General features: G+C 57.8%; 5 protein-coding genes across 5 annotated transcripts; 3 read left to right on the forward strand and 2 right to left on the reverse strand.

The window, feature by feature from the left end:
• Positions 1 to 1,222: 1,222 nt before the first annotated feature.
• Positions 1,223 to 8,358, reverse strand: CHGG_03696 (uncharacterized protein; the record flags this gene model as incomplete). Its single annotated transcript, XM_001230211.1, has 6 exons — positions 1,223 to 5,186; positions 5,386 to 6,156; positions 6,212 to 7,300; positions 7,385 to 7,636; positions 8,079 to 8,112; positions 8,163 to 8,358. 6 exons carry the CDS (start codon positions 8,356 to 8,358, stop codon positions 1,223 to 1,225), a joined length of 6,306 nt encoding a protein of 2,101 aa, XP_001230212.1.
• A 283-nt stretch (positions 8,359 to 8,641) lies between these two features.
• On the forward strand, positions 8,642 to 13,514 carry CHGG_03697 (uncharacterized protein; the record flags this gene model as incomplete). The annotated part of the gene is made up of 2 exons (XM_001230212.1): positions 8,642 to 11,607; positions 11,732 to 13,514. 2 exons carry the CDS (start codon positions 8,642 to 8,644, stop codon positions 13,512 to 13,514), a joined length of 4,749 nt encoding a protein of 1,582 aa, XP_001230213.1.
• A 271-nt stretch (positions 13,515 to 13,785) lies between these two features.
• CHGG_03698 (uncharacterized protein) lies at positions 13,786 to 14,289 on the reverse strand (the record flags this gene model as incomplete). Its single annotated transcript, XM_001230213.1, has 2 exons — positions 13,786 to 13,919; positions 14,025 to 14,289. 2 exons carry the CDS (start codon positions 14,287 to 14,289, stop codon positions 13,786 to 13,788), a joined length of 399 nt encoding a protein of 132 aa, XP_001230214.1.
• Positions 14,290 to 15,070: 781 nt separating this feature from the next.
• Positions 15,071 to 16,357, forward strand: CHGG_03699 (uncharacterized protein; the record flags this gene model as incomplete). Its single annotated transcript, XM_001230214.1, has 4 exons — positions 15,071 to 15,085; positions 15,211 to 15,474; positions 15,697 to 16,053; positions 16,232 to 16,357. 4 exons carry the CDS (start codon positions 15,071 to 15,073, stop codon positions 16,355 to 16,357), a joined length of 762 nt encoding a protein of 253 aa, XP_001230215.1.
• A 601-nt stretch (positions 16,358 to 16,958) lies between these two features.
• Positions 16,959 to 19,018, forward strand: CHGG_03700 (uncharacterized protein; the record flags this gene model as incomplete). The annotated part of the gene is made up of 4 exons (XM_001230215.1): positions 16,959 to 17,101; positions 17,182 to 17,537; positions 17,615 to 18,049; positions 18,183 to 19,018. The coding sequence occupies 4 exons, from the start codon at positions 16,959 to 16,961 to the stop codon at positions 19,016 to 19,018; spliced, it is 1,770 nt and encodes a 589-aa protein (XP_001230216.1).
• Between the last annotated feature and the right edge of the window lie 58 nt (positions 19,019 to 19,076).

Here is a 19,076-nt window from a genome sequence, read left to right on the forward strand (position 1 = left end):
GGTAGACCAAGAGGTCCGAGCACATGAGGGTCAAGGCCCAGAACGTGGCAAGATATCGGTTGGTCTAGGCCGGAGAGATCACTCGGCTTAGGCCAGGTGCGGTTGCATGCGGCGCCACCCTCGCTGCTCAGAGAGAGATATCACGGGGTTGGAACCCTACTTACAGAGGGAAGAGGAGGACAAGGACAATTGGCAGAGTCTCATAGCCTCCTAGGCTCGGCCGTGTGAATTCCCATCTTCCGATGAGTGGCCATTGATCTCTAAAAAAAAACGATTGATGATGGTTGCGTCCACGTGGTGATCCGTGTGACACTCCAGAGGAAACACCAGAGAGAGATAAGCCCAACAGATCAGGCGCTTCAGAAAATCATCAAGGGCTGCCAGATGGCGATGCACAATGCTACTCTTTTGCAGGAAGAGAACTCGCGACTTCGAGCTGAAAATGGTCGACAAAAGAGAAAGCGGGCACGCCGAGCTTTCATTCAAACAGGAGGGACTATGACGATTGGAGAAGGGATGACACACATCGAGGCCTCCCAGAATGCTCGTCAGAAGGGTCAAGGAAGCCAGGAAGCTCGTCGAGAGGTCGAAGAAGGAGAGGTGGGGCCATCGGACACGACTGCGCCTATCACGGTCAGGATCACCGTGGTAGGGGCAAGCTGGTATATTGCGTGGTTGCACGAGGAACCGAATGTGGGAGGCGAGGCGCACTCAGGGAAAACCCTGTGGCTGCGCACAGACCAGCGCAGAGCTACGTACAGCCCACCTCGGGGTTCAGCCGTGCAACCCTAACCCTACAAGGAACGGGCTGTGCCCGTGACAGCGCCAAAGGCACGAAAGCGTGCGCAGCCGAAGTGCAGTGTTTGTGGCTCAATCGAGCACAACGCCAGAAAATGCCCTTGTAAATAAGGACTCGAATTATGTAGAATGCATTCCGAATAGACTCTCTTTTGTGTTGTGAGGTGCGTCCGAAGTCGACGTGGTGGGGTGTGGGGCAGAAAAGTGTCCCACAAGGTGGTGTGTCCCAGAAGGTGATAGATTACGTTAGTTAGTTATCTAGCTATATCTTACGTAACTGTGGGTACGGGTAGTTAGCCGTCCCACTGCCATTGGTAGTTACGATCCACATCGTCAGGGGTCCCTGCCCAGCGGTCACCACAGTTTGCCGCCACACAAAGCGCTCGACGCCCCCGTCGAGATGCCGTTGACAACGTTGTCGCTGTCACTTGTGGTGTTGTTGCTGTTGTAACCACTGTTGTAGAATGCCGGGCGCAATCGATGCCAGTCGTTGTTCGGGGAGCCATTGGTCAAATTCAGCGCCCAAACCGTCATATTTGACGAGGTACTGGTTACCGTTACCACGGAGCCGGTGACTGACGATGGCTTTGACAGTCTGGTTGTGCGTCGTGACTGGCTGAATGGCGGGTAGTTGTCTTCCATATGGGTCGAAGGTGTGTGGCTCCAAATGGTCAATACTGACGACGTCGTGGATCCTCCACGATGGTGGGAGGCGTAGCCGGTATGCGGATCGTCCGACACGTTCGACAACTTCCAGCGGTCCCGCGTATTGTTGACTGAACTTCGGCCCGATGAGGTCAGTTGCCGGCATATTGTAACCTTTGTGGACCCGCAGCCAGACTTTACTGCCCACGTCGAAAAAACGTGGCATGTGACGACGGTCGTAGTAGTGTTTCATCGTCATTGCGGCGATGGCGACGGCGTCGTGTGCTTCCATACGTAGCTGTGGAAGGTTTGGATCTCTAGCGGGTTGGTGGTCACCGATGACATCCGCTACGGCAACTGGGTTGAAACCCTTAACGATTTCGTTCGGCGACTTGCCGGTCGTCCGTGACCGTATATTGTTGTGTTCGAACTGCAATCGTGGAACGGTTTCCGGCCATCTAGTGAAGTCATCCAATGCTTGGATGTAGTGGCGTAATGCCGATTCGATGGTTTGGATTGTACGTTCGCTCTGACCGTCGGTTGATGGGTGGTATGCCGTCGTGTAAAGGAGATTGGTGCCCAGTGTCTTCCAGATGGCTCGCCACAACGCGGCTGTGAATTTCGGGTCGCGGTCTGACAGGATGACCTTCGGTAGGCCCCAGTTGGCCGTCAGCAGGCGATTCAACAACTGTGGTCCCCAGTGTGACGATTTCCATGTCGATTTGCCCAAGACTATTTGCGTCTCCTTGCTGAGTTTGTCGACGATGACCAGTGCAACGTCAAGCTTGTCGGTAGATGTCGGCAGATCGACGATGAAATCGATTGTGATCATATAGTATGGGCACTCGTTGCCGGTTAGCGGTTGCAAGGATCCATATGGCGAGTGGTGTCGTCGGTCGTTCGCCTTGCATTGTGGGCATGCGTTGACGTACGCGCGCAACATCTTTGTTGGCTGGCTGATGCAGAAATTAGATAGCCGAGTGCGCAACGCTTGAAAGCCTCTGTGGTTTCCGTCGTGTATGGCGTTCAGGATGTCGGTCAGACAGGTACGTGGGACACACAGGCGGGGAACCTGGCCGCCGGTTTTCCAAAGTAAACCTTTATGTAGTTCGAATGGTAGATTTGCTCTGTTTGCTGGTAGAAGGCTGTTGTTTTGGCGGATGACGGTCATCGTGCGCTTCCAAACTGGATCCTGCAAGTATCCTTCTTGTAACCGTTCAACAAACTCTGGGTGGATGTCCAGGGTGACGATACCGGAGGTCGTTGTAGCCGTCGGCTGGCCAAGATCGACATCCTTGTCCGCCGGTTCGGGGAACGTTCTGATTGACGGAAGCCGGAGAGGTGCCGTGGCGGCGCAAAACGCCCAGTGTTCCTCTCTGTCGTTGGGAAGGTTATCAAGACCTCCGGGTGCTTGCGGATCGGTAACGTTGTTCGTCGACGGTAGTCGTGACAGTGCATCGGCCACGACGTGGAATTTGCCGGGCTTGTGTTGGATTCGCAGGTCAAACGTACTGAAAAACTCAGCTGCGCGGATAAGTCGTTTGTTCGTCGTTGATGTAGAGCTGGTAATGTCTGCCGTTCTGTTGTTGAGACCCAAAATTGATTTGTGGTCTGTAAAAACGTAAAGGGGGGATGACTTGGTAGCGGTTATCCATCGCTTGCACTTGGCCAACACCCATACCAAGCCGAGAACTTCCATCTCCGTCGGCCAGTAGTCCCTTTCGGCCAACGACAGTGTTCGGGAGAGGTACGCGAGTGGCTGGATGGCGGTGCGCGGGGGATATTTGACGATGAGGCCGTCCTTGGTGACTTTTTGCAGGGCGGCTGGTTCAATGTGGTAAACCTCAGCGCCGATGCCGAGTGCCGATACGTCTACGTCGATGCAAAATGGATCCGCGTCGCGGAAGAATGCTAGTGTCGTATGTCTGGATAATGCGGCTTTGACCGCTTCGAAGGATGCCAGTTCCTCGGAGGTGGGCAATAGTAACTGAACCGCGTGCGACCATGACCGTCGTTTTCCTTTCCGATTCCGTGTTTTCAACAATGCCGTCTTTCGCCGTTGCAGCGGTTCGACCAGGATAGAATACAGCGGTACATTGTGCCTGAGCCAACCGGTGGCGCCGATAAAGTACTCGAGGTCCTTGAGGGTAGCTGGAAAGTTCAACTTGGTAATGGCTGACAGCCGTTCTGTCGTGGTTGACATGCCCATGCTGTTTACCATACGGCCGAGAACTGTCGCGCTGGGAAATGCGATGAACGATTTGCTGGGCCCGATAGATATATTTCGGCGGCGCAATGCGTCAAATACGCGGCGAAGGTGGGCGAGGTGGCCGTCGTCGGTGTCGAATTTCCGGGAACCGATGGCGACGTCATCGCAATATGCGTCGGCTGCGTCGATGTGTTTGAGAAGCAAATTCATTTGGCGTTGAACGTACGCATTGCTGTTTCGGTAACCCATAACGACACAGTTGAAGGTATATTGGCCTTCGGGAGTGTTCATGGTAAATACCCAGCGGTCACGCGGGTCGACCAACCATTGATAGTAAAACGCAACGGCGTCGAGGATCGTGATGTACTTGGCGTTGGCCAGTCTTGCCATAATGTCGTCCTGTGACTTCATTGGATATGCGTCGGGAAGAACGATCTTGTTGAGCATGCGAATGTCGACTACCATGCGGCCTTTCCTGGTGCCATCGGGCATTGTTCGCCACACGACGAAGACAGGGAAGGAAAATGGCACTTGAAACCGGGTCTTTGTGGCCTTTCCGCCGCTTTCCAGTTTCCCAATGGTATCCTTGACGACGCCGCGGTCCTCTGCGTTCATGGGGTAGATTCGGCATTTCTTTGGAAGTGTTTCATGCCAGCCGGGTCGTAATTTAACGCGCATCCATTGGTCTTGGTCCAGGTTGACAAAGCCTTTGTCTTTGAAGACGTCCTGGTATTCGGTTACCAGTGACCACAAGGGGGCCATTTGTGCGGGCGGTAAGTTGTAAATTGTGACGCCGCACGGATGCTGAATAGTGTTGAGCTTAATGTCGTCCTCGGTCATTGTTGCAAGTCTGCGTTCCTCTGGTGGTGGCGCGGGTTTGTGAACGGCCAGTTCGGCGGCGGCAGCGTCGTCGACCAAGTACGCCTGACAGTCTGGTTCCATCGATACCAGGTGGCCGACGCATTGGTTAGCGTGGACCGTAATCGGGCGGTTCGTGTCGTTCCGCACGATGGCTGATTCCATGTGACAATCTGCGACGGCTGCAAATACTGACACGTTCAACGTGGCTGGTTCGAACAAGAGGGTCTGGCCGTCGTCAACATGAACGGCGTGGTTGACAGCGATAGACGCCAGCGTTTGTGGTGGAATAGAAATGCGATGTTTAGCGATGACTTTCGACTTGATGGGTTTGCCGTGCCGTTTGGTGGTAATGGGTATCCGGATGCCGCCACACGAATTGATAACGATGGCTTCGTCAGATAGCAATATGTCGAATTTCTCCGGGGTCATGCAATCCATACCAAGGAGCATGTTGGCGCGTAAGTCGTCAACAATCGTAACCTCGCGTGTAAAGCTCGCGATGGCGGTTGAGCCGGATGGTAATGTACCGTAGAAATTGAGGTCGATGATGGCGTAGTCTAGTGTGTTGTGTACTCCTTTTCCGATGCCACGGACCATCAGGGGGCTGGCACGGTGACGAATGACTGTATGGGGGCGGCCAACCATTGCCTGTCGACCAACGTTGCGGTACAGCCTGTATCTGCGCAGATATCATGTTGTTGATTGGGAATGTTGATGTCGGGGACGATGTTCATCTTGAGGTAGCTCCATGTCTTGAATCCGAATCCAGAACCACGGTCCGGCGTGGAATCGACGTTTGACCGGATGACAGTTACCGGTAGCATCTTGACATGCGTAGGCGGACGCTGCTTGGCACCCTCCGTTCCGCCTACCGGGACCGGGGGCGCGGGTGGTTTTTTGATTCGACGATCTTCGAAAGATGCATCGGATCGTCGGCGACAGGGTGTGCCTCAGCCAAGTGGGCATCGACGACTTCTCTGGCGCTCGGAATGGCGCCGGCAGTGTCAGCTCTCGCCTTCCTGTCGGGTCGAGGGCGTTTGAGGTGGTCTGCGTATATGTGTGCCATCAGTTTGTTGTTTGACGGAAAGCTCTTCGCGCAATGCCGGCATTTCGATGCGATGGACAGCGACACGAATTGGGCCACGACATCGTCAGGCGTGTCGGTGGTGTCGGTATCCGGGCCGCGGTGGTCGACATCCAGCCATTCCGGTGCGGCGGGATATTCGTCGTCGGGATAGGGGGCATTGCCGTAGTAAGATTCGGCGGGGCCGAAGTCATCCGGACCGGCGACATCCTGCTCCGGCGCATCTTCAACCGACGGCTGTTGGTATTGGGCGGAGCCGTGGAACGCTGGGATGGCTCTGCCGGGTGTGGGTGGCCGGTATTGATTACGTTGCGGTGGCGCGGGAAGACGTCGATTTTCAGGAACGACTGCTCCCGGTTGTTGCGCCTGCTGTTGTTGCTGGCCGTACTGCCGTTGATTGTTGGCGGGCTGGTTTCCGACATTGTACTGGTTGTACTGCCACTGTTGTCCTTGTGGTTGCAATCCTTGGCCGCGAATCTTGGCCTTGTGGTTGATACCGTTGTTGTTGATAACGGTTCCAGAGTGACTGTTGTTGTTGTTGCCCCTGATTCCGATATGGCTGGCGGTACCGGTTGAACTGTTGACCCTGTTGATATTGGCCGCGTGGTGGGTACTGTTGGCGATACGGCTGTTGCGGTTGGCGAAATCGTTGCGCGCGCTTCCGCAAGACGCTTTCGCGTTCTTGAATTTGACGTAAGAAACTGTCGATTTCGGTGGTGGAAGTCGGCTTATCCAGTTCACTCTGAATGTCTCCGTCGAGTGCCTCGAACGCAGCGATCAACTGGCCGTGCCGGCTCATGTCGCACGCCTTTGCATTGCGCATCATTGTCTGCACAAAGGCCATGATATCCTTGTCATTGGCGACATCGGACATCGTAAACCGGGACTGCTTGAGGGTATCCAGTGCCACTGAATAGTCGATCTTGAAACGGCTTTTCAACTTGTTGCAGATGGCGTTGATGGTTGCGGTACGCAACAATTCCCGATCGTCGTCAGTGAGGATGTGGGAATGCCAAACCAATGCAGGGCCTTGCAGGCATTGGGACCAAATACGGCGTACCGCGTCGTCGCCATGGGTGGCGGCGAGGTCGACCAACCTGTCGCAAAATGGAAAGATGTCGGTATATTTGTTGATTTTGCCGCCCGATATTAGACCTGCGCCAGATGGGTCTTTGGCGGATGGATCGAAATAGCCAACGTCGACTGCCTGCAACGCGGTGGATGCGGCTGGTTGTTGACGCTGTTGATGGTCGATTGCGGCTGCCAGAAGGTTACCCATGTCGGCATTCTGGTTCTCTCGATGTTGACGGAAAGCGGCAGCCATCAATGCGGCTGCGGCTTGTGCTGTAAGAGGGCCATCTGGGTCTGGGACTGGTTGGCGTCGCCCGTTGTCAGCCATGTCGACGTTGTTGTCCGTACTGGTCGAGCGTCGGTAGGTGCTGGTCTTTGGCGTGTTACCCGTTGATGGGAGGTCTGACGTGGTTGGTGTAGGGGAGGATGGTCTGGTGGAGGATGCGTGTGTGTAGAGCGTGGGCGTTGATATTTCCTCGGAGGCGTTGGAAGCAGTTTCCACAGGTTGGTTATTTCTTTCCGATGGACAGTCGGTCGTTACTGCCTGGTGGTGGTTGTTGCTTCCCACACTGGATATAGAAGGTGTCGATGTAGTCGTCACGGGTCGCCACTTCTTGAACCAGGAGTAGAAGCTGTTGAAAGACTGTTGGCTGGTTGACTAGGCTGGCGGCCACGGTTCGTCGTCGTCGATGGTAGTGTAGGTGTCTCCGACTAACGAACGTGCGTGGTCGATATCCTTGCGGTCGACATGCGTTACGTGCGGGTGGTCTGTCCCGACGAAACGTAACAACTGCCGTGCTCGGAGTTGCCTATCCACGGCTGGCGTGGGCATCGGGTCGTCCGATTGTTGGTGGTGTTGTAAGTGGCGTGTATGACGCAACGGCTGACAACTTCCGATGCGTGGAGAAATGGCCCGCCGGATACGGGCGAGATGCGGAACGGTCTGGCGGAGCGGCGTAGCCGGCTCTCTGGTGCGGTCGACGTCGGTAGGTCAGCCGGCTGGTGCTCCGTCACGGCCCGGGGGCCACGGTGCTGGTGCCGCGCGGCGGTGCCGTATGGCGACGCCGTTGACAAGGGTCACGTCGGTCTGGTTGTGGGCACCAGATTGTGGTGGCCGTTTGCATGCAAAAGCGACAAGGATCTCGTTAATTGATTTGTGATGGTTCTCTCGAAGTACCAAGGTAAGCTGGTACTGTTGGAAATCCAACAGCCAGAGTAGCGATACTTCTGAACAGGGCGCGCAACGTAGTGCAAGCAAGGTCACTGATATGAGGCTTCAATTCGTGATGCAATTGTCTGACAGTCTGATTGATGTAACTGGAAGAAAGGAGATCCTCTGTGCCCTGAGAAACGCTGCATTGGGCCCCAGTCTGGTGGGCCCAATAAGCCCCTGTCATTGACCCGCCGTACCGTATCTTCAGCCACCCGTTTTGTGCAACAGGTACTTCCAGTAACTACCTAAGGTAGTTAACTAACGATCTAGCTATATCTTACGTAACTGTGGGTACGGATAGCCGTCCCACTGCCATTGGTAGTTACGATCCACATCGTCAGGGGTCTCTGCCCAGCGGTCACCACACGCTTCGTCCAAATGGGTAACCCTGTAGTTTAAGCGAGATGAGCGGTGTCGTAACCCAGGGTTCAGGATGGTTCGCTTCCAAAAGGCTCGCTTGTAAAAGTCGCCGGTCATTGGCTGGCGGGCGGGCGCGAGCGACAGGGTCCCGGAAAAAGGGGAAAGGGTAATTGAACCCCCCCCCAAAAAAAAGCAACGGACGAGATGAGATGAGATGAGATGAAATGAAATGAAGAGGGTGAAGGAAAGGAAGGAGGTCAGGCGGGATATATCAATACATCCATATGGACAACCAAAACTAGCCGACAGCACCTCATCATACACCCGAAATCAGGGACGAACATCATCCGCATCCTGGACGCCTACGGCTGCAGCTGAGAGAAAAGAGAGGGGCAGCAGCATGGCCGTCGGCGAACTCATCTACAACGCCGAGCATCGAGTGGTTGTGTGCCGGCCCTGCGGCACATGCCTCGTTCCCGACGGACAACAGGGCCGATGGGAGAACCACCTACGAAAGGAGCCGCACAGGCTGAAGGGGGACAGGCTGAAGCGCATGCTGGATGTGCTCTCGAAGTATGAGCTGCGTGGGAGAGACGAGCTGAAGCGTCAGAGGCCGTCACGGCGGAGGCCCTGCGAGAAGATCGCGGGGCTGGCGTCATACGGAGGCTACCTCTGCGCATGCGACGTCGAGAACTGCGACTTTGCCACGACGCGGCTCTCGCTGATGCATGACCATATGCCCAGGCACGGCAGGACGGCCTCGCAACACACGGGAGAGGGGCCCCTGTGGAGGTCATGCACGCTGCAGACGTATTTCACCGCGAGGCAGCTGGTCGACTACTTCGTCGTGGTCGAGCCGGGAGGTATGGGGCAAGGGCAGGGTTCGGATACGTCGGGCGAGGTTGTCGGTGGACTGGGCGACCCGCCACCCTCGTCGCCGGAGAGACGGATGTTCGACGGGTTGAGGGAGGATATACGACAGGCAGATCGCGACCTAGACGCAAAGGCGGCGGTCGTCGAGGACCCAGGCGAAGGCCGGGCGGATCGGGAGCGGTGGCTGATCTACACAGGGTTCCCAACGCACCTGCGAGGGCTTTCCGACGCGGAGATCGAGTCGTCGTTCCGGCCACCCAAGTCGACGAACCCACTCCTGAAACATCCGTCCGGGAGGGGAGGCGAGCTCAGCAGCACAGATGACGACGACGACGACGACGACGACGATGATGGTGATGGTGATAGCGATCATGGTGGGGATCGTTGCGAGAGGGACCTCCGACGCATTCTCGAGGCGGCGGATACCTGGTTATGGAAGGCGAACGACCTGGTGGCCGACGGCTCCATGCAGCGCAGAATGACACACCAGCGTGCCCAGACGCTAAGCGACTTCGCGGCCGGCGCCGGCAAGAAAGGGAGAGACATAGCCTTCCGGTGCTTCAAGAGAGCGCCGACGCTGGTGGCGTACTTTCGACGGATGAAGGAGCTGCTCACATACTACTATCGGGTAGTATACCGGGAGGACGGGCATTTCACGCGCGGCACGGAGGCGCCGGCGCCGACGCTGCCGCGGGATATCATCGAGCCTACGCAGAGGCAGCGGGACGCGATGGATGAGATCCACAGGGCTCTTCGTAGGCAGGACGAGAAGGAGAAGGGGGTAGGAAATGGGGACGGGGACGGGGACGGGGACGATGAAGGGCTTGAGGCGGCGATCCGAGAGTTCTACGTCGCGCTGATATGTCAGACGGTCGGCAGCGCCCACTTCAGGTCGCCAGTGATCAGCTTCTGCGCCATGCTCAGCCGAACCAAGCGATTCAGCAGCGGCGCGAGAAGGGGCGGGTGGAAGGATCGAGCCGCCAGGAACGGGACCGGCGACGACGAACTGGACGAGGCGGCGAGGCGGCGCAGGAAGCTCCGGTGCTGGCACGACCCGGGAAACTACAGCAGCACCCTGTCGGCCCTCATATGGTCGGCGCAGCTGGTCCTATTCGAGTCGGTGTGCTTCCGAGAGCGGGATGACGAGGACCGGATCCCGGCCGCGCTGGCCCGGATCTGCGAAGAGTTCATGCACCAAAAGGGCGAGACGACGTTCGGGCACATCCTGCAGTGGCGGCTATATCTCACAACGGTCGCCAGCTCGGCCGTCAGCCGACGTCAGGCGCTCTGGTCGCTATGCGGCCAGCGGATCGTCTACCTGGGGACCAGCCTGCACATGGCGGATGTGACGAAGCTGATCGTGTCGGAATACAGGCGCGCGCGTGCCCTGCTGTACGACGGGCTGCTGCTCGGAGCGGAGAGCATAGGTGCCATCGAGCCGTGGCGGCTGGTGGACGACCTGGATGCGGAGGACTATGGCGGCTCCTGGCTCACGGACGAGAGGAACGCCGACGTGCTGCGCGGCACGCGGGATGCTCTCCTACGGCAGATCGAGGGTAGGGCGGACCTTCGGCAGCTCTTCCTCTTCACGGGAGAGCGACGGAGCGGCCAACGAGACGGCAGACAGCCGGCGCCATCCGGGCCTGGGGCGGCGATGACCCTATGCAGCCGGGCCATGGCAGCGTACGAGGCAGAAGTCCAGGAGTTTCTCCAGTCGATCAGCGCGCTCCTGTTTGTCTCCCCGATGCCGCCGCTGCGAGCGTCCGAGTTCCTCTCCATCACGGCCACCAACAGCGCGAGCCGGCGGCGCAGCATGCTGCTGTGGGAGAGGGAGCTGATGATTCACGTCCGCTACCGAAAGACCGTGGAGCAGACGGGGAAGGACGGGGATAACATACGGTTCGTCCCGGCGGCCATCTCGGAGCTCGTGCTCACGTTCCTGGCCGTGGTGCAGCCGCTGCGCCTCTGTTTCCTTCGGCAGGCAGAGCCCGGAGCTCTCCTATCGCCCTACCTGTTCTCGAAAATCGACGGGACGGTTTGGCGGGATGAGATGGTGTCGAGGTGCCTAAGCCGGGCGTGCGCGCGTGCCGAGGTGCCGGAGTTCAAGGTAGCGTGGTGGAGGCAGGTCGCGGCATCCATCACGAAGGAGAAGTTCACCGGACGAGAGCGGGCCAACTTTGACCTGGAGGAGCTCGACGAGCCGGAGGAGGCCATCGAGGAGGAAGACCTGCTGGTGGATCTGGCCGAGAGCAGCAACCACTCCTTCCGCACGTTCAACCACGCCTACGCCGGCTCTACTACCCTAGCCATGAACACAATCATGCATCGAGCACACCGAGCATCGCTGAGCTGGCGTACCCTGTTCCGGGTAGACGAGGTTCTGGCGCGCGAGATGGTTGCCGGTGGTGGCGGCGGCGGCGGCGGCCACAAACGACCAGGCTCGGCCGTCGAGATGGGCAAAATGGGCGCCATGGGCGCCTGCAAGAAGGCACGGTTCTGAACGAGGCCGCTGGTAGCGGAGAAGGACCTCGTAGCCGCGGCCCCGCAAGCTTTACAACGATCCGGATCTGCAACTGCGGCGGCCGGGCCAGCGCGAGGCCATGCTAGCGGCCATGAGAACCCACGCGGCGGAACAGGTTGTGGCCGTGCTAGCCACAGGCTCGGGCAAGACCCTGATCGTCATGGTCGCCGCCGTACTTGCGGGAGCGAAGACGACGATACTGATCCTCCCGACGTTGGCGCTCCGGACCAACATGATGGCGAGGTTCAGCAAGTTCGGTATCAAGGCAATGGAGTGGGCTCCGGGCGAGTTGAAAGCGGCACCACTAGTCGTCGTGTCGGCCGAGGCCGCATGCACGAGCGGCTTCCTCGACTACGCCCACCGACTTGACGGCCAGCAGCGGCTGGACCGAATCGTGGTCGACGAATGCCATCTCACCGTCACAGCCACCTTCCGCAAGAGCATGACGCAGCTGGGCTCCTACGTGCGCCAGATTCCGACACAGACCGTGTGGCTCACTGCCACCCTACCGCCGGCTTTCGAGGAGGCCTTCCTGCGGCGCAACCTCCTGGTGCGGCCGCGCATGGTACGGGAGTCGACGAATCGCGCCAACCTCCGGTACAGCATCATCCGGTACAGAGGCCCGGGTGGGCTGTGCGATAGGGCCGCCGAACTGGTGCGGACCCTCCTGGCGGGCGAGAGCCGGGGCGGGAAAGGAGAGGGGGTGGCAGGGGCGGCGTGCGGCGACGACCAGCCGGCGAGGATGATTGTGTGCTGCCCCACGCTGGACCTCGTGGGCGAGCTGGCAGAGACGCTCGACTGTCCCATGTATACCGGGGATCGCGAGACCACGAGCGGCGAGGAGAAGGAGGCGGCCATCGATCGATGGCTGGGTCCCGCTGGCTCGCCGGTCATCGTGGCAACGTCCGCACTCGGAGTCGGGTTTGACCACCCCAACGTGCGGTGGGTTGTGCATGCCGGGGCCCCGCGGTGCATGACGGATTTCTCGCAGGAGTCGGGCCGGGCCGGCCGTGACGGAGGGCCTGCCCAGTCTGTCGTCTTGTTGAGCGCGGCGTGGCAGCCGCATCCTCCTGCCGACCCGGACGAGGAGTCGATGCAGCTCTATCTCGCTCAGCAGCACTGCTTGCGGGCCGTGATGAGCCAGTTCCTGGACCGGCCGGTCGACTGGAGATGGTGCATGGAGAACGAGGAGCTGTGTGGGGTATGCCCCGAGCCCCACACGGAGCCCCGGCCTCCCGGACTCCCACTTACACCCGAAGCCACCTCAACAAGCGCGGTGCGGGAAGCCCAGGGCCCCTCCGATCTGGCCAAGGTGGACATCGGCCGCGCGGGCGACATGGAATACACAGGTCCGGGGGAGGTGCTTCATCGAGCCAGGCTGGATGATGAGGTGCTGCGACGCTTCGAGGCCAGCCTCGAAGCCATGCGTGGCTGCTGCCTCCTCTGCCGGGTGGAGGGTGGTAAGCCGTTTGATCACGGCGCAGCGGCGTGCAGTCGGAGGCGGCTCTGGATCGGGGCAAAGGCGAAGACCATACGTACCTGTGCTGACGAGGGGAAGCCGTGGATGGCCAAATTTACGGCGTGCTTTATCTGCTATCTGCCCCAGACGATATGTAGCAGGGCGGACCCAGGGGCACGGGCCGAGGACGGAGATAGTGCGGACACATGTCGATTCCGGGACATGATTATGCCGCTGTGCTATGGTGCCTTCTTTCGAGCCGGGCCGAGAGGGCTTATCAAGAAGCACTTCCCGCGAAGGTTCCGCGATATTGACGACTATATGCGGTGGCTTGGTGAGCCAACAGAACTAGGGAGGACTCCTTGTATACAGGCGATACGAGTGGCGGAGATGTTGCTAGGTGAGCTTCAGGGCGCGTGAAGGAGGCCCATGCCACTGGGCAACCTCTATATATTATTATTTTATTATTTCTCTCATCACGCTAGGTACTAAGTACATGCGGTCCCTCAGCGATTAACTCGGTAGGAGAAACCATGCCTAAGCTGGACGAAAACCTCCGCACCTCCGCTGCGGCCTCGCCGCTAATTACCCCGTGGATCCATCTCCTCGAAAGGGCTCACCCACCTTCCGAGGTCAAAGTAACGAAATAGATAAAATGAGTTGTAACCTCTGTTCCATCGGTGCCCTTCTGCTACTCGGCTTCGGCCCCGCCGCCGGCCTCTTCGTTGTTCTCCTCATTTTCCAGCTCCTCCGCCAGCCGGAACTCGTTCAGCCTCCCCAGCCCAAGTACCCACCCCACCACTATGGCAGCCTTCTCCACGTCATCTAGTCACTCCAGTAGCTCTGCTCCGTCGTCTGGCCAGGGTTGAGGTTTATCTGCGGCTCCGTTGCATTCGAGTACGAGGTGTTCAAATGTCTCGCGCGCCATACCGCAGCGGCATACCGGCGTTACCACCTCGGGGACCCTCCTAGTAAAGAGGAACCCTCGAAGCCCAATCTTCCCGGTCCTCGCTTGCACTAGGAGGGTACTCCTCGCCTTCGATCGCTCCCAGGCTGGGTCCCTCGACCGGTGTCGGTTCATAATAGAGGCGTCGAACCGCGCGGTCGCATCGGCCGGTTCGAGGGCCCGCCCCGGGTTCCTAGCGACCACCCTAGCTACCTCACTCTCCCATTTTCCAATCCACTCCCTTCTCATTGCCTCCTCCATCCACCTCTCGAGCTGTTTCTTGTGGTTTGGTACTGGGCCGGTCCACCCTAGCTCTAGCTCCTCCTTTTCCGACCTCGACTCGAGGGGAGGCCCACTCCTATGCCCACCTCTTCTTCCATTCGCCTGAGCCCTTTTCCGCTGGTGCCGTTGCTATATCGGCTATCTCCCACCGAGGTCTTCCTCTCCCCCTTCTGCGCCTCCGCCGCAGGATCACAGCGATTGTAGCAGGGGTCTGGCGGATTAGCCTCGCCTCCTCTGATATCCTAACCCGATCCTCAAAGGCAAGGAGCCTCTTGTTGAGGTACAGGTCGATGGGTGGGCAATAGGTTTCTGTCTCCAAGCTCAAGCTCCGTATTGGGGTAGCCTTGTAGGCCCCAGCGACCACCCTGAGGCACTCCGATTGGATCTTTGCGAGTTCCTTTGCGGCCCCGCGTGGGGGGGGCCTACCTCTGTAGGGGTGTGGAAGGTGGAGGCTCCATACGCGATCGCACTGCGGATCACTTTCGAGTAGATCTCCCTCGCCCTCGCGAAGGTAGTACACCGGCAACCTTTATATAGTACCTGCGTTTACTCTAGTTAGTTATCTCTAGTTACTATCTTTTATATATATGGTAGAGGAAGCGGAAGAGGGAGATATCTTAATTAGGGCATCTAGAGGATAAGAGAGTAATACCAATCTTATTAGTTAACGATCTAACTAGTTCTAACTAGTTAGTTATAAAATTGCCGGCGTCGCTTCTTTCGTCAGTCGCACGGCCCTTCGCTCCAGATGGACGACGAAGGTGTTAAGGCGCGACGGATCCGATGCTTCGGTCACATCTTAAACCTAGTTGCGAAGGCCTTCCTTTTCGGCGATGAGAGCGATGCTTTCGAGATTCAATCTGACACTTTTGTGATACTCTTGGCCAGTACCAGGAGGGCCTCGAGCATTGGCGGCGCAAAGGACCAATTGGAAAGCTTCGCAACATTGCCAAGTTCATCAGAGCCTCGCCACAGCGTGGTGAGGCTTTCCGGAACGTCATTCAAGAGTGGGATGAGTCTGAGGACTTCATCTTCTCAGAGGCATCCTCCAGGGAGCTCGAGCTGCGGCAGAACAACGCGACACGGTGGAATTCAACCTATTTGATGATTCAGCGAGCCTGGGAGAAGCAAGCAGAGATTTGGGCTTACCTGGTGAGCCTCGACCTTGGCCCTTGGCAGTGCCTCGACACAGCTACCTCGGCAGGACCATCTGACAACTGACGATTGGAGACTTCTCAACGATATTCAACACGTGCTGGAGCCGATCTACAGCCTCACGATGAGAACACAGGGACATGCCCATGGCGGCATCCATGGGCACTTATGGGAGCTCATGACTGGCATGGAATTTGAGTCCTGGAACACCTCGAAGAGTGGAAAGCCCTCTATGACGACCCTGCTACGGAATTAGCTGCAGAATTGGCTTCTCAGAAGCCCAGCGAGCCTCTTTCCCCTGGCTCTGGCCCAGATGCAATCCCTCGGCCGTCGCCACCAACCACGCCAGCAAGAGATCGCCCTGCACGGCAGTCGAGACTTCCTCAGCATCTTCAGGGCTTCGAGGTCGCAACACCCTTACGGCAGCAGCAGCAGCCGAGTCATCGGCATCCTGCAGCTGCCGCTTCCGCTACTGCTCAGTTCAATGAAGCTGCGCTGCCTGATCATGCTCGCCCGGCTTACATGGCGCGGTCAGTTAGCCGTATCTCAAGCCTAGCAGCAGACGAGAGGACGTACGTGAGGGCCTGCATCAACAACGCTTGGGTGAAGCTTAACGAGTATTATACGTTGCTTGGAGATTCCCCTCTTTACGCAGCATCCATCATTCTACGCCCTGGCCTCGGCATAAGGCTTCCTTGAGGCGAACTGGACTTCACCAACGCAACTAACTTGGCTGATGGATGCAAAACGGCAGCTGAAGGAGTACCTAGAGGAGTGGTATTCTACCGTTGAGGTTGAAGACAGTCTTAAGGAGACTCCTACACCATCGCCGTCGCCGATGATGTCTGCAAAGAGAAGAAGGATCCAAGCAGATTCATAGTACTCAGTGGATAAAGAGCAAACATCCTAGGCCCACACATGCGGGCAATGAGCTTGATAGATACTACAGACTCGAGCCTCAAGAAGTTTCTGACCCTATTCAATGGTGGGTTGATCACCAGAAGGCGTTTCCACGGGTCAGCAGGTTTGCATTGGACATCCATGTAGCTATACCCGCGATGGCAGATGACTGTGAGAGGGCGTTCAGTACGGCGAAACTAACGATAACATCGCAACGGCATTCCCTGAAGGAGATTATGATTGAAAGGCTCCAGTTGATGAAGAATTGGACACGGAATGGTTGGATCGAGCTCGGAGGAGTCAGATTTAGGGCGGCGCAACGTCAGGAATAGCTTCATCGGGCAGCCCAGGGATCAGAATTGGCCAGACCAACTCAATCAATTGAATCAAAGCAGATACAACGGCGAAATACTTCAATCAAATTCAGATCCGAAGAAGTCTAAAGTTAGTTGATTGATCTGACGGCAGCGCTGGGACTCGCCCCGGCCAGGGACATAACCAAGAGCAACGGCTACGTGTATGACGAGGATGACTTCGACCCATACAAGCTTTACCTTGCGACTTGCAAAGCCTTGACAAGCATGTCCGACGAAGGTTGGTGTGGTATGGTGTGGGAACTCTCCCAGATCAACGCCAGCAACTACGACACCTTGCGCGCTTTCGTCTCGCGCTTCCATTACCTGATTGCGAAGCTCAAGGACGTGGGCATCAACCTTCCAGGCAGGTTCCTACAGGCGCAACTCCTGTTGGGTCTGAAGACATACGAACGCCAACTGGGTTGACATGCTTCGCTTCCAACTGCAGACTGGACAGTTGGATTACGAGAAGCTGCTCAACCTCGTCACGACTAAGGCTAACGAACAGGCCATGTTCAACATGTCGGCCACGTCGAATCAAAACCGCCAAGAAGGGCAACAATCAGCAAGGCGGACAGCAACAATCTCGGCCTCAGTCACGACAACAAGCTGGCGCTCAGTCAGGGTCACTCTGCAGCGACCCCAGGTGCGGTAAATACCAGAGAGGGGCACTGGCTTGGCTACGTGGAAGGTGTTCCTTCTGTGCTGGGCGTGGTCTTGGTGAGGGCCAGATCCGCCATGCGCTCCCGCAGTGCCACTGCCGAGGCGCACAAAAGGTCCGCGAGGACATGGGAGACCTCTGCTGTACGGGAGGGATTACGAACCTGCAGGGGGATGCTATGCGTGCCACCTGCCGAAGGACTTCTGCTCAAGGTGGGTAGACCAAGGCGGCGGGGGCCCGTGGATAGAGCGCCGGGATGGCGCATGCAGCTATGACCGAAATTTTCTCTATGACGGCGTCGTCGGATTTTGGACCTGTGGAGTTGCCGCCTACAAGGAAGAGCTCCGCGAGGAGGTCGACGACTATTTCATGGACCAAGGAGAGGACCTCCCGCGGTACCATGACGATGAGAATGCTGTCTCTTGGCTTACTCAGCCGCTCTTCGTAGCCGGTGTCTTTGGATCACAAATGGTGCGTCAACTAGCGATCTGGGTTCGAGCTTCAAAAGCATTTTCAAGGCATGTGGTGCCGCCGCCGGCCGGCGACGGCGAGCGCGAGAGCGACGGCGAGATAGAGAGCTTTAAGAAGGCCATCCAGGCCGAGTTCAAGGCAGCGGCGCCGGCCATCAAGGAGAAGGACGCCGCAAGATCAGGGGGTCGCGTCCGTTGAAGCAGTTGGGAGTTGTGTTCGCAGAGGATTTCCCAAACAAAATAGTCAGAGTGGTATGTAATTATGTATGTGATGCCCAGAATACGGCGGATCCAGCTAATTATACCATTCATCTGTAGTCAAACGACCCATGTCGAGGAGCAAGCGAAGAGTTCGTGTCGATAGCAAGGTAGAAAAGAAGAGAGCAGAGAGCGGTACAAGAGAAAAGCAGCGACAAACCATGGCAACGTTCAGCGAGATATTCACGCCATTGCCCGCATCCCGCACGGCAGTTTGCCACGAGCATGGAAGCGTGGTGACGGCGCGGTCGGTTGCGTCGCATGTCAATTCGCGGCACCGGCATTTGGCCGCCCAGGGTTCGCCAGCGGATCGTGGCCGAGGCGTTGGCGTTACGGGACGACGGTTCGTTGGCCGCCGATACGAACAATATCCGATTCCCCGACGAGGTGGTCCCGGCGATCGACGGATTACCCGTGTGGAGCGATGGCAAGAAGTGTATCGAGTGCGGGTTTTATACAGCGTGGGAGGAAGCATATCCAGAAGCATTGCCGGTCGGAGCATGTTTGACCGCACGCGTTGGACCAACCCGCGGAAACGCGGCGGCAAGCCCGGGGCCCAGCCGGTAGGCGGGTTAGGCGAGGTATGGGTGCATGGGGTGTATTGCCGGCGGTTCGGGCAGGCCGGTGTATTGCAGCGGTTGTTTGAGGTGACGACGCCGGCCAACACGGCCGCAAGCGGGAGCGGGGGAGACACAGCCGATTTTCAAGCCGCCATCCGGGCCGAGTTCGAGGCGGCGGCGCGGGCCATCAAGGAGAAGGATGAGGCGGCAGCGGCGCTGATCGGCGACCAGTCGAGGTTGTCGGCCAACATGTGGGTGCGGCATTTGCGCGGGTTTGACCGCGAGTGGTTGGCAACGACGATACGGCGGCCCGTGGTGGAGAAGAGGAAGAAGTAGAGGAGGGGGACGGGGAGGGGAACGGGGAGGGGGGCGGAGAGGACGGAGAGGCTGGAGA

The sequence above is a fragment of the Chaetomium globosum genome, genomic scaffold, assembly GCF_000143365.1.
Source record: "Chaetomium globosum CBS 148.51 scaffold_2 genomic scaffold, whole genome shotgun sequence".
Lineage (NCBI taxonomy): Eukaryota > Fungi > Ascomycota > Sordariomycetes > Sordariales > Chaetomiaceae > Chaetomium > Chaetomium globosum.